This window comes from Octopus bimaculoides, chromosome 5, assembly GCF_001194135.2.
Source record: "Octopus bimaculoides isolate UCB-OBI-ISO-001 chromosome 5, ASM119413v2, whole genome shotgun sequence".
Classification (NCBI taxonomy): Eukaryota; Metazoa; Mollusca; class Cephalopoda; order Octopoda; family Octopodidae; genus Octopus; species Octopus bimaculoides.
This window is the reverse complement of record NC_068985.1, coordinates 34,869,463-34,883,146: the sequence shown is the minus strand read 5'-3', so window position 1 is coordinate 34,883,146 and position 13,684 is coordinate 34,869,463. Positions and strand designations below refer to the sequence as shown.

At 37.0% G+C, this 13,684-nt stretch overlaps 1 protein-coding gene across 15 annotated transcripts in view; it reads right to left on the bottom strand.

Annotated features, from left to right (window-relative positions):
• Nucleotides 1–13,684, bottom strand: part of LOC106874069 (uncharacterized) — a 93,376-nt gene that overhangs the window by 62,812 nt on the left and 16,880 nt on the right. For all 15 annotated transcript variants that reach the window (XR_008264231.1, XR_008264235.1, XR_008264233.1 and 12 more), the window contains exons 5-6: nucleotides 13,343–13,654; nucleotides 5,687–6,007 (exon numbers count right to left, since the gene is read on the bottom strand). Coding sequence is in view for 9 of the 15 variants with exons in the window: in XM_052968298.1 (XP_052824258.1) it covers nucleotides 5,687–6,007; nucleotides 13,343–13,654 (633 nt within the window). In the remaining 6 variants the exon portion in view is untranslated. The remainder of the gene's footprint in view (nucleotides 1–5,686; nucleotides 6,008–13,342; nucleotides 13,655–13,684) is intronic.

The following is a 13,684-nucleotide window of genomic DNA, read 5'->3' as shown; positions in this document are numbered from 1 at the left end:
CACTCATACATTTTCTTTCCTTTCAGTAAAAACAAACACTCAGACTTTCACATTCCGTGATTCCAGTTCCTGGACAGTAGTCATCACGATTTGTTTTCTCATTGTCTCATTTGTTTTTTACTAGGTGGCATTTACTGCCCATATTGCATGTTTTTCTTTCATTTGTACATTGCATGCATGTATCACACGAGTGTACATTTCATTTTTTAAATTTTTCTTTGTGTGTGTTTTGTGCTACATCTTGTGGGTGGTTTTCAGTGGCCACCCTGCCTCAGGCGTTCTAACAGATTTAATATTATCGTGCGTTTCTCGCACTGGCAAGGGAGCCCTGTAGTAACGCCGTGCGCATGCGTAGTCTCACGCATGCGTAGAATTAAACAAGCAAGCGTTCCCGCTCAATTCATTCTCTTTCTTGCTGGCCAGCAATAGAGCATGGACGTGCCAAGAGTGTCTCCAACATTCCAACCTAGAGACAGTCTCTTTACGTGGATAGCTGTCACTCTCCATCTTTCGGACTTACACTCGACAGCTCGCTTACACCTACATAACAACGTCCCAACAACTATGCTCACACAATCAGAAGCTGTAACAACAAGAGCTAAAGATGTATATATTTACCACCTGAATAAATGTTGTATAAGTTGATAGTCTGGAGTTCAGCGTTCCGGTATATTCTTAATTTTATATAGGAAAGTCAGGTATACATCTAATGATGTATAACCAACTTTCCTATAATTCAATATCGTGTTTGCTTCTATGACAATCGCTTACCTTTAAAGCGAAAAATCAAGACCAACTTATACAACTGGTATGTTTAACATGCTGTTTCACTTATTTTAGTCGTTCATTTTCTGTGAGCTGTAGAGATTGCTGTGCTCACGTACCCTTTATTTCTGAGTAGAGAGAGGTGTGTGGATCAGTTTTGAAGTTTGTGGTATCAAAAGATTCAGTACTGTTTCCACTACTATCTAAACTTTATTTTCATTGACATATTTGAATTACAAAAATTTAAAATTATAATCTTTTCCTTAAGTTATCTACTATAAACATTTTATACGATGACCATGATGACGTCACATTTTCTATATGAGTGTGTACCTTAAAAGACCTCCATCATCACCTTCACTCACTCTATCTCTATTCATTTCTCTCTCACACACAGGTGTGCACAGACACACAAAATCCTAATTTTGCTCTTACATCATGACTCTATGCAACTGTTGCAATATCACTCTTTATGGAGGAGTTCTCCATTTCTACGGTAAAAATAATACTGCCATTACATTTTTCATGGAACACGGTGTCCTGCCGTTCACCCACAATTGTCGGACATGTAATTTCCCATGTATTATGCACGAGAAAACGAACATGTGGCGTTGCCGTAGGATGGTACGATGACATCTCCAGTCCAGAAGGGTGTGTGGTTATTCTGAATCTTTATTGAGAGCTCCTTTCTGGAAAACAACCATGTTCTGCCTTGGAAGATTTTGCTTTTTGTGAATCACTTTCTCAGCACAACTCACACACACAAGCATATGCACACATATATTCATACAATTCCCCATACGCTTAAACAACCAAACCACATACATACTCTCATACACACACACATACAAATATTTTACCCAAACATGCATACATGCAATTGACCCTTACACTAAAAATACCAGCAAGACTGACCCAAGCAATTTTGGATGAATGGGTTTATCTTTTGGCATCTTGTATCACTAAAGTGTAGAAAGTATGTTTTCTTCTTTTTTAAAGAGCATTTTTATGTAGTTTTTCTTAAACTTCAGGGAGACCACCTTCGTGAAATATTACAGCGTAGGACATGGCCTCCTTGAGCACAGGGCTCTATTAGGAGCAATCGGTCCAATTGGTTTAAGGCCAGCCCTGAATTACACAACCATCCGGAAATTAACAATCTACTTCCAGAAAACAAGAAAGGATGTAGGAAACAAAGTAGGGTAGCAAAAGATCATTATTAGTTGATAAAAAGATAATTAGAAATTGTAAATGCAGATTGATGGGACTAAATGTAGCATTGCTAGTTTACAAAAATGCATATGACCTGGTACTACACATTTCGATAAGTAAAACAATGAACATGTTTGGAATGGTAAAAAACATGGTGAAAATGCTTAATGAAAGTACGAAACATTGGAATACTGAATTGATCAGAAGAAAACAGAATCTCGGAAAAGTGGACATCAGATGTGGAATATTCCGAGGTTAAAATTGCTTAAGATTTGGGAAAAAGAAATAGTCAGATAAAATAATCACCTTTTCATGGATGATATAAAGGTTTATGCAAAAAATGAGAAACATCTTGAAAGTCTGGTACATACTATTTGCATTTTCTCAAATAATATAAGTTGGGAATTTGGAATAAAAAGTGTGCTATAGTGCAAATGAAATGAGGAAGATTTGAAAGAAGACAGGGAACTGAAATGCCAAATAGGCAAACAGTGAGACTAGTTGAGAAAGGACAATGGTACAAGTACTTGAGAATACTGGAAGCGGATGAGATAAAAAATGAAACAAATTACCAGTAGGGAGTACACAAGGAGACTAAGAAAATTATTACAGTCAAAGCTGAATTACAAAAATCTTATTGAAGCAATAAATTCAAGAGCAGTACCCTTAATCAGATATGGAGTTGAAATTATAGACTGAACCAAAAATGATATAAAGAAACATAACAGAAAAAGTAGGAAGTTGTTCACAAGGTATGGATCCCACCATCCCAAAGCTGATATCAACTGGCTGTACTTGAGAGACCAGAGTGGGAGAGGCTTAATAACAGTAGAAGAATGTGTACAGATGGAAAGAAAAAGTCTAGTAGAGTATTTACAGAGCTGTACAGAAACCACTACTAAAGACAGTTAATAAAGAACAAGTGATAAGGCACACAAAAGGAGAAAAGGACAAAGAGAACACATCTGAGAGATCGAAGAGAAATCTCTACATGGCCAATTTTGGAGAGCCACTGAAGATATATCTGGATTCTGTTAAAAAAAGGGAAATTAAGAAAAGAAACAGATAGCCTAATTGTAGCAGCTGAAGATCAAGTGATAAAAACAAACAACTTGAGAAAAAATATATATGGAATGTGTCAGAAAAATGTAGAGCCTGTGGGACTTGGAACAAGACAGTGGCACACATTGTGACAGAATGCTCCAAGTTGGCACAGGAAGAATATAAGAAATGAAAGCACAACCAGGTTGTAAAAGTTTTACATTGGAAACTGCACCAGAAATGGGGATTTGAAGCTGGAAAACACAGGGTACAATCACTGAGTCAAAACAGCACTAGAGTCAGGGAAATGTAAAATTTTGTGGGACTTTCCTATTTCCAATGCAAATTAACAAAAAAGCTAGAAAATAATAAACCAGATATAACAATTATAGATAAGGAAAAGCAAAGTTGCTTCCTTATCGACCCATCATGCCCGTTTGATTCCAGGATCATAAAGAAAGAGGAAGAAAAACAAAAAATATACAATCCCTTAAAATTTGAAGTATGCGAACTGTAAAGGTCGTGCCTATAATAATTGGCGTGTTGGGAACAGTAAGCAAAGATATAGACAACAGGCTGAAGGGGATTGAAATAGATTTCCAATAGAGCTCCTACAGATAGATTGTCTCTTAGGAACACCAAGGATTATCAGGAGGGTTCTAAGTGCTTGAAAGACTGCTGAAAACTTGTGGATACCTACCCACATAAACCCTACCCGGAATAAGACCAAACCTGAGCCAAACCAAAATAATAATAATAATACTCCATACTCCACATTGAATTACATGATCAGCTCCACTGTGAAACTAACACCTTAAAAGACCAGAAGCATCATGGAGATAGCTCAGCAAGGGTGACCTAATAAAGAATACTGAAAGCCTAATCATCACAGCCCAGGATCAGGCATTGAATACCAACTCATTGAAAATGGATGTATACCACACAAATGCAATGAACCTCTGCAGAATGTATGAGAACAGGGTCGAAAGTATGACTCACGTTGTTAGTGCTTGTGAAAGTCTTGTGCAGAATGACTACAAGTGCAGACACAAGGTAACCCAAAGCTTTCACTGGCTACTATGCTGGAAGTAAGGATACAAAGTAATGAGTGCTTGGTACTGACATACACTGGAAAAGGTAGTGGATGAAAAAGGGAAGGCAAAAATCCTCAGTGACTTTGACTTCCAAACAGAAAAGATGTTAGAGCACCAAAGGCTGAATATAGTAACTTTAGGAGGGACAAACAAGAGTGCCTAATAATTGATGTGGTAGTACCAGGAGATTGACATATTATCATGAAAGAAAGAGAAAAGATTGATAAATATGGAGACCTGAGAATTGAGATTGCTAAGGTGAGGCAGCTATGAGAGTCAAACATAAAGGTTGTCCTTATTATCATCGGAGCACTAGGTTCAATACCACCCAAGCTGACGAAACATCTGGAAACTTTAGAAATACCCCACAATGTAAGTGTATTGCAAAAACTGGCATTATTTGGAACTACACACACATTGCGTAAAGTACTGTCTATCTGACATCCTTGTAACTTGACAGACAGTACAACCCCCTGGTAGACACAATATCTTCAATCAACAACATCACGATATTGGATACTGTGCAACGTCTTAATAATAATAATAACAATAATAAATGCCCTGATTCAATACTCGGCAATGGCTCCCATAGCTTCTGATTTCAACTGATTGGAAGTGTTTTCATGTACATGTTTTTGTCACAGTGTAAAAGATGAGATACAGGAAATTTTCTGCTCAACACCACAGATTTTTGAGCTGCATGAGCTACTTAACCAAAAGATAATTCTAACTTGGCCCAACCTGTGAGGCTAGGCATATGGTTGCAATGCATGTGCCTGGATTACCCTTATGAGATGTGTAATCATGATAGGGGTATATTGGGTTTCTTATATTTGTATCCCAGTGTCACTTTGGGCTTCATATATTTGTATCCTAGTGTCAACAAAACTGGTAAGCTGGGGAGTTGCACCAGGTTCCAGTTTGATTTGGTATGGTTTCTATAGCTGGATGCCCTTCTTACACCAAGAGTGTAGTGGGTACTTTTTACGTGCTACTGGCACAGATGCCAGTTACTAAACACCGGCATCGGCCACAGCTACAATCTCACTTGGCTTGACAGGTCTTTTCAAGCACGATACAATCATTCACAAAAGTTGTAAATATGACACAAAAAATACTCACAACACCTTGGATAATTAAGATAATAGCTACTCATACAGCTACTTAACACAATCACCAGGATAAACAGCCCAAAATTCAGGTGTGACATTCACCATGTATAGTTATTGTTCTGACTATCACATGACATATTACTAGATTTGACCTTTGAAGTGACCTTTACATACGGTTATCACATGACCTTAATACACAGATGTAGCAGAGAATTGATCAAAGAATTCCCTTACCTCACCAAGTAATCATCCTAACCAATCAATCTGAGCCTCATTCTCTCTACTAATTCATAAGCAGCCAGTGATACAGTATAACAAAAAACAAATCTTTCCAAAATTGTTTGAGTTGAGTAATTGCACTGTTGTGTTAGATATAAACTTTAAAATGTACATATATTTCACATAAAAATTTTGAACAAAACTGCTGTTTATGCTTTACAGAAACAAAAAGTAAAAACTTACATTCTATGAGCATGTCTAGTTTCTTTGAATAAGTAACAATTCCAGTTTTATCCAGAAAATATGCAACACACTGTAATTCTTTAAACCTCTTATGAAGAGTTAATGTCAATTTTGATGATAAAGTGATCAGGTCTCCTGATTTGCTTGAGTTGTTTGAAATATTCTTTGTAGCATTTTCTTGTGTTCCATTTTTCCTTGTAATCAGCCAGAAAACTGAAAATTCAGGTTTGGCATCTTTAATAAGGCATTCATAACTTTTGATCTGATTTTCCACAGGAACTGTGTCAGAAATAGCCTTGATTGTGACTGATTTGGGTAAAACTGAAATAGAAGAATTGACCAAAATTATATCAATATATGAATGAATGTTTGCATTTTAGTCTGTGTGTATCTATGTGTCTGTGTATATATGTATATCTGTTACATGCTTCCTTACATAAGTAAGTGTTAAAATAACTATTAACCTACATCTATTTTTGCAGGACTGAGGTGACAGCAATCTTATAAATGTTGTTTATATATTTCTTAGCTAGATGAAAAATACAACAGTATTATCTTCATTGAAATCAGAAGGCATTATACAGTACTCACTGATTGAGTTAACAAAATATCACATATATGGACCAACTGGAAAGTAATGTAGATAGTGTCTGCTACTCTTGTGCTTTCTCCTCAGATATGCAGATGATATCCTTAGGCTCACCGCTGCTAATAGAGAGACTGACTATGTATCTTGCACAATAAATGATATTGACAACTATGTAATCATCGAAATTAAACACTTTATTGATATTGCAACTCAGTTTCTACAAGAAAACTACCTGCAAGGTCTATCATACATTACAGATCAGCCTTAGCAACAAGGGCCAAGGCTACAAAATATACAATGATATTACTGATGAATAATAGATGTGGAAAAGTAGAAAATAGAACCACTAATATAAAGCAATCTAGAAGACATTTGCCCAGGTTGCTGGGCAGTGAAACTGAATCTGAAACCATATGTTTGGGAAGCAAACTTCTTAACCAAACAGTCACACCTGCACCTATATTATCTTATGAGGAAGACTGTGGTTATTTTGTAGAAATTCTCAGTTGTCATTTTTGCTACAAGTATCTAAATCTTTCTCCCTATGGTCATATCCATCAGTTAACATTTCTCTAGACCTATTCCCAATTATGAGATCCTTTTTTCCCCATATCTTCCTTCTCCTAGCTCATTTCTATGTCTACCTAGCTCTGACTTTGGTGTTACTAGCCACCAACCTTTGTGTGTAGTACATTCTCCACTAGGAAAGTTTTAGTATGTACTATAACCCTTTTGTCTGATTTACAGGAGGCACAAAGAAGAACAGCTCCATCCAGCTCACTACTTCATTGAAAACACTATAGACAGGACACCCAAACACACCGAAATGTGATGCTCCAGTATGGCCCTAGCATTTGGCTGAAACCAGTAAAATATAAAAGATAAAAGATATATGTATGTATAATATAAAATGCATGCATATGTAGGTTTATATATTTTGTGCATATAAATGTGTTGGTTTCTATGGGCACATGTTTGTATATGTATTTATAAGTGTATGTAAATATCCTATAAAATGAATGCATAAGTGGTATACATATTTTGTGTATATAAATGTGTAATATATAAAACGTCTATATATCCATCACTCTTTTATTTATAAATTTTAAACATACTAGTTTCTATCATGAAACACACATTACAGTATATCATATATTCATTTATTAAGTACAACTTCATCATTATCGATGATATATATGCACATATATATATATATATCATCATCATCATCATCATCATCGTTTAACGTCCGCTTTTCATGCTAGCATGGGTTGGACGACTTGACTGAGGACTGGTGAAACCGGATGGCAACACCAGGCTCCAATCTAAATTTGGCAGAGTTTCTACAGCTGGATGCCCTTCCTAATGCCAACCACTCAGAGAGTGTAGTAGGTGCTTTTATATATATATATATATATACATGTGTGTGTATATATATATAATCAGAAAATGGAGAAAACCTCAAATTAACAAACACATCGATTGGACCACATTTATAGCTAATTTTTTAATACTTCTTTAATTGGTATAGTTGTGTACAATAAAATGCATGTGTATATTTTTCTGTGTGTATGTGTTTGTATGTGTGTCTACTCATATAGATGTATAATGCTAGTATTATTACTAAGATATCTATCTGTGGTTAAAGCAAGCATGCCTGATGCATTGCCAGCTGACTGGTCCCATGCTGGTGTCATGTAAAAAGCACCATTTGAGCGTGGTCGTTGCCAGTGCCGCCTGACTGGCCCTTGTGCTGGTCGCACATAAAAAAGCATCCACTACACTCTCAGAGTGGTTGGCGTTTGGAAGGGCATCCAGTTGTAATAACTTTGCCAGACTGGATTGGAGCCAGGTGCAGCCCTCAGTTAAACCATCCAACCCATACCAGCATGGAAAGCGGATGTTAAACGATGATGATGATGATGATATACGGGCTTTTATCTCTGTTGGCAACAAAAGGATTCTCTCTCAGTGGGAAAGGTAGACTGTATGATGCTTGTGTACGAATGGCTATACTCCATGGTAGTGAAACCTGGGCTCTAGTAGATTAGAGAGGAATGACAGCAGTATGCTTTGTTGGAAGTGCAACGTCAATGAGCACATATGACAAAGTGTAAATGTGTTGAGAGAAAAGTTGGGCATAAGAGGAACCAGATGCAGTGTGCAAGAAAGAAGACTATCTTGGTTTGGACATGTGATGCATATGAATGAAGACAGCTGTATAAAGAAATGCTGATCACTGAGAGTGGATGACACCCATTGGAAAAGGGAGACCCAAGAAGACATGGGATGAAGTGGTGAGGACTGATCTCATCATATTGGGCCTCATGGAGGAGATGACAATAAACTAAAATATCTGGCAATATGAGGTTCTTGAAAAGACCTGCTCACTTCAGTGAAACAGTTCTAGAAGCCCTTTAATGTCCAGTTATTTGCTCAGCATCTTTGTACTAGTTCTTTCATGCATACTTACACTGCATATCCAGTAGAGTATGCTTGCTTCATTTCTTTTCAGTCTTCTCAATCTGGAAAAGGAGGTTATGAAAGCTTAAGGATTCAGTGAACTGTCACAGATTTAGAAAAGTGCTAACTGAAATATTTGATGAGACTTTTGATGTAGAGAAGAACTGGAATTCTCTTCAGGAATATCTACTGAAGGCAACAGACCAAATCTGTGGCTGGTGCAAAGCTCTAGCCAGATCTAGGATGACATGGTGATGGAACAGTGAAGCAAACAGAGATATAAAAGTAAATAGAAAGGCTTGGAAGGATTAGAAGACTGGAGATGGCAGAGAAATATAGCAAGTGGCTAGAAAAGTTGCCAGTGACAGGTTTATCTAGCAACGGAAGAAGAAAGGGACAGGTTTGCTAATGTTTTGTGGCATGGGGTGTTTCTGATTGCAAGAGTATTAGAGAAAATTATAATGTTGTGGGAGAAAAGTGTGTATGGATGGATGATTCTGATAAAGTGGCAGGGAAATTTCACTATGAAAGGCTGTTACATTTGGAGAATGCATGGGAGAAGGAGAGTCTTCCTAGAGAAGATACAACAGTGAAACAAGCTAACCAAATTGACAGCAATAAGACAGATAGAGTGATGAAGGACATGAAAACAGAGAAAGTCCAAGTTTATCAATAATTACCACCATTATCTTCATCATACTCACTATTTACTATGCCATGATAGGCTAGACAGTGTCTTTTACATGGCACCAGCAGCAGTGAGGTTACCAAGTAATTTGCAGGTCAAAAATCCCTCAACAGAGAGTGGGAGTGATATATGGCCCAGCCACCCATGAAGTTAATCAGGTTGTCCAGGAAGGTATCATATTCAACAACTGATCTAGCTGCATTATAGGTAACTAGCTACAAAGGTAAAAGAGATGGCTGAGACAGAAGTATTTACAGAGGTATCATATTGCTGGAGCAGGTCATGAAGGTTACAGAAAAAAATCATAGCTCAAATAATTAGGAAGAGAGTTACACAAGATGAGATACAGTTTGGTTTTGTGCCTGGGGAAGCACTACTGATGCTACCTTCTGAGTAAAGAAATGGTAGGATAAGCATTTGGTCAAAATTAATCTGCTGTGCTAGGTATTTATTGACATGGAAAGAACTTTAGGATGGAGTCAAGTATTAATTTGGTTCATTTGTTTCGTGTTGTGCTGCATGTATGTGTATGCAACAATGTTCAGACAAGGTTATGTGTAACAAGTTTTATGTTATCATGTTTTACAAAGATGCATATGAAATAATATGAAAGGTGTACCAACTGTTTGTTCCCTCATTAGTGAATTTAGTCAGTCGGTGGGGCTAGTAATTAAGTCAGTAGTTATTGAAGGTTAATGGTTCATGCTGACAAATAGAGAGTGAGCATTGTTCTAGCTATATAGCATGGTAGTTGTCATGGCCAGGAGTAAAAGAGGGTTAGTAGTCCTATTTGTGTGGGCAGTTGACAAGCTGCCTGCCTAGAAGGGAAAACAGAAAAAGAGAGAGAATGGATGTCCGACTAGGGTTTTTATACCTCCATATCGGAAGTGCCACCTACCAACAACAGGATGAGGGAACATAACTCTGCCCTGTTCCCTTTAGCCTTTATGGCCCTTGCTACACTACTCCCCAGTGATTAATTAAGATGACTAATCACAAAAGTTGTTTTATCTTGGTTTTATCCTTGGAACACATTTAAGGAATTTTAACATTTTCACAAAAAATTGCTTTACTAATTATTCATTTAGGCTAATTAGGTAAAGTTTCAACCAGTTCACTGACTATTTGAATTGTCATATTTCCTTAAATTTTCATCTAGATTTCACAAGATAGGTATCAAAATGATTTCTTCTGGATGCTCTCCAAGACAAAATACAGTAGAAATTGCATTTAGACATTTTCAAAATTTCATAGTGATATCTAGTTGCACATGGAAGCTCCTCTATGTTAATGACTTTGTTTGTTTGGCTGAATTTATGATAGAATTAGAAAAGTAATTTCAGGTGTGGAAGCAATGTTTGGAATCAAAGGGCCTTAGCAAAGCCCAAAGTCCTGGTTTGCAAGAAAGCGAACAAATTACTAATCCCTTCTGGGAAATAGCCCTGCTCAATGAATAAAATGTTTAGATATAAATTCCATACATTGTACCCAATGCAGGTTATGGACAAATAAAATGTACAGTGGAATTACAAAGAGAAAGTAGACCTTGTATTTGGCAGATATACAGATACAATAAACACCAAAGACACACAGTAAATACATTTATATATTCATTTTGCAAGATTCTTGAAGTGAATTCGTGTGTTAAAACAGATATTGTTGTATCTGGGGATGGTCATGTTGCCAATTTAGTCAATGAAAACACACGCACATATATTTGGTGTTCACTTGCTTCAACTTTATCATATATTAATTGTATTTCGGCCAGAGTTCTTTTGTCACACTTCTGTCACCTCATTAGTGGTCCTCTGCTTTCCTCTTTCTTTTTTGTCTCTCCTTACTAATGATCTGCCATTTTGTATTCCTGTTATATTTAGTAAGTGTGTGTGTGTGTGGGAATGTGTATGGTACCTGCATTATCAGTATCCGCTGTTTATTCTTGTTCATTTAATTTACTTTTATTTATTTTATTCAATCGTTTTTATCTACTTGCTTTTTGATTTCTTTCTTTTTTTTTTTGTATTGATTTAATTTATTTTATTCTGTTTATGTATATAATTATTTAATCTCATTTATTCATCTGTGTGTTGTATTAGTTTCATGTTATTATCAGTTTATGGGGATCTATTCTGTCATATGTTGTGGTGTGTGGGAGTGTGTGCTAGTGTTCCATTCTAGTTTTCTATTTAGGCTAAGTTTATCTTTTATTATGTGTGTAGCTTCCATAATTTGTCTAAGATGTAATTGTAGCAGGTACATTTCTTAAACGTCTACTGGGGCAGAAACTTGTATGGTCATATTTGTCTAGATATTCATTGTCTTATGTCAATCTAAGTAGGAAGCCCAGTTCCTCTGTGTTGACACTGCAGAACTACACTTTACTCTCACTGATCATCTCCACTGCAAAATCCATGTCAACGGATGGGTATAGGGATGCCACATCCATGCTACTCACTACACAACATGTCAGGTCGCAAGTATTGTTACAATCATTGATCCTACTGAGGAGATCTTCCGTGCTATCACAAACATCTGGATTATGGGGCGTATGATCATTCAGAGGAAGTAGGAGATCCTGTAGTTGCTAGTGATATTTGCTCTGCAGACTGGTTAGTAATGGGGGAACGGACACACAGATGACCGTAGGCACAAGGACAAAAATAAAAGTAGGGTCATAGAGGTCATGGGGGAGAGTAAAGTTGAAAGCAACAGAATTTTGGACAAGGAGTCAGCAGACTTGAAACAGAAAACACTGCTGCTAGGAAGAGAAACAACAACCACAACAGGGGGAATAGCAGGGACCAACAGGCAGACATAAGAACCAACATTAATACCAACAACACATACACAAACATCAGGTATAATAACAACGAGAATGTTACTAGCGATAATCAGAGAGATAGTAGTAGTAGTAGTAGTAGTAGTAGTAGTAGTAGTAGTAGGGTTGATGATGGTAGCAGTAATGGTGGTAGTGGTAGTGAGGAAGCTAACCCTAGAAGGGCCAACAAAATGAATACCGACCCCCTTGTTACTCAGTTCTTCAACATATGTGCCAAATCTTACAACATGAGCTGTATTTATCCTTTAACAAAAGGGTCTGCATCCCAAGACATACTAGTGACAACATGGAAGCACAATTGACTATAGTTAGGACAAAACATAGATTTTAGAACTATACACTAAGAGACAGAATAGGACAGAGGCCCAACAACTCAGGAATATACCCATGAGTGGCCTTCATAAGCTCATGCAGCGCACAAGGAATGGAGAGGTGGTATGCCTCCCCACAGGTAGGACAGCTTGCCGAACTACATCCAGGCAATGGAACCTCACATCGCCAATATGAAAGTAACAACTTTACAGGCATATAAGGAGAGAGAAAAGATCCTCAACACCCACATGATGATGTGAACAATTGTTCTTGGACCTCAGAAACACACGGCCAACAATTTCCAAACCTGGAAAAATGACATCCCAATGCTGTATGGACTCTGCAAAGAACCACAAAATAACCACCAATCCAGTGGCAGGACCACCAACAAGACCAGTGTGGGGAGCGAATATTGCTAGCAACTACAGGATCTCCTACTTCCTCTCAATGATCATACGCCCCATAATCCAGGTGGCGGTGGTGGTGGTGGTGTATACATATGTATATTTATTGATGTGTATAAGTGTGTGCAACTTAGTGTTTGTTTCTTACCACTTTACAACCATTGTAGATATGCTTACTTTCCAGTCACTTAGCAGTTTGGTAAAAAGAGACCGATAAAAATAAGAGACTCAAAACACTGGGGTCCACATACTCGACTAAACCCTTCGAGTAATGCCCTGGTATGGTTACAGTCTAATGACTGAAATAAATAAAGGAATAATAGAATAAAATCACACAACTGTACAAAAAATAATTACTTACCAAATACTGTAATACTGTACATGCTTGTATGTAAACCGCTTTTGCAAATAATGTCCATGTTGTCTTCATCTAAACTGACATTGGTTATACTCAATGTGCAACTATTGCTTTGGCAACTAGTTTCTTGACGGCTACCAAAATATTTAACAATATTTTGGTTCAATATTCCAATGTATTTAGCAATAACTGTTCCATTTCCAGTATACCAAATTACTGTAGTACCAGTACCCATTGTTTTACATTTCAATGTGAATTTTTTATCTTTTATCGCATTTGGTGTTTCCGAACTTGGGTAAAGATTCCCAATGTCATCTAAAAGACAAATTATTACAAAATAAATCA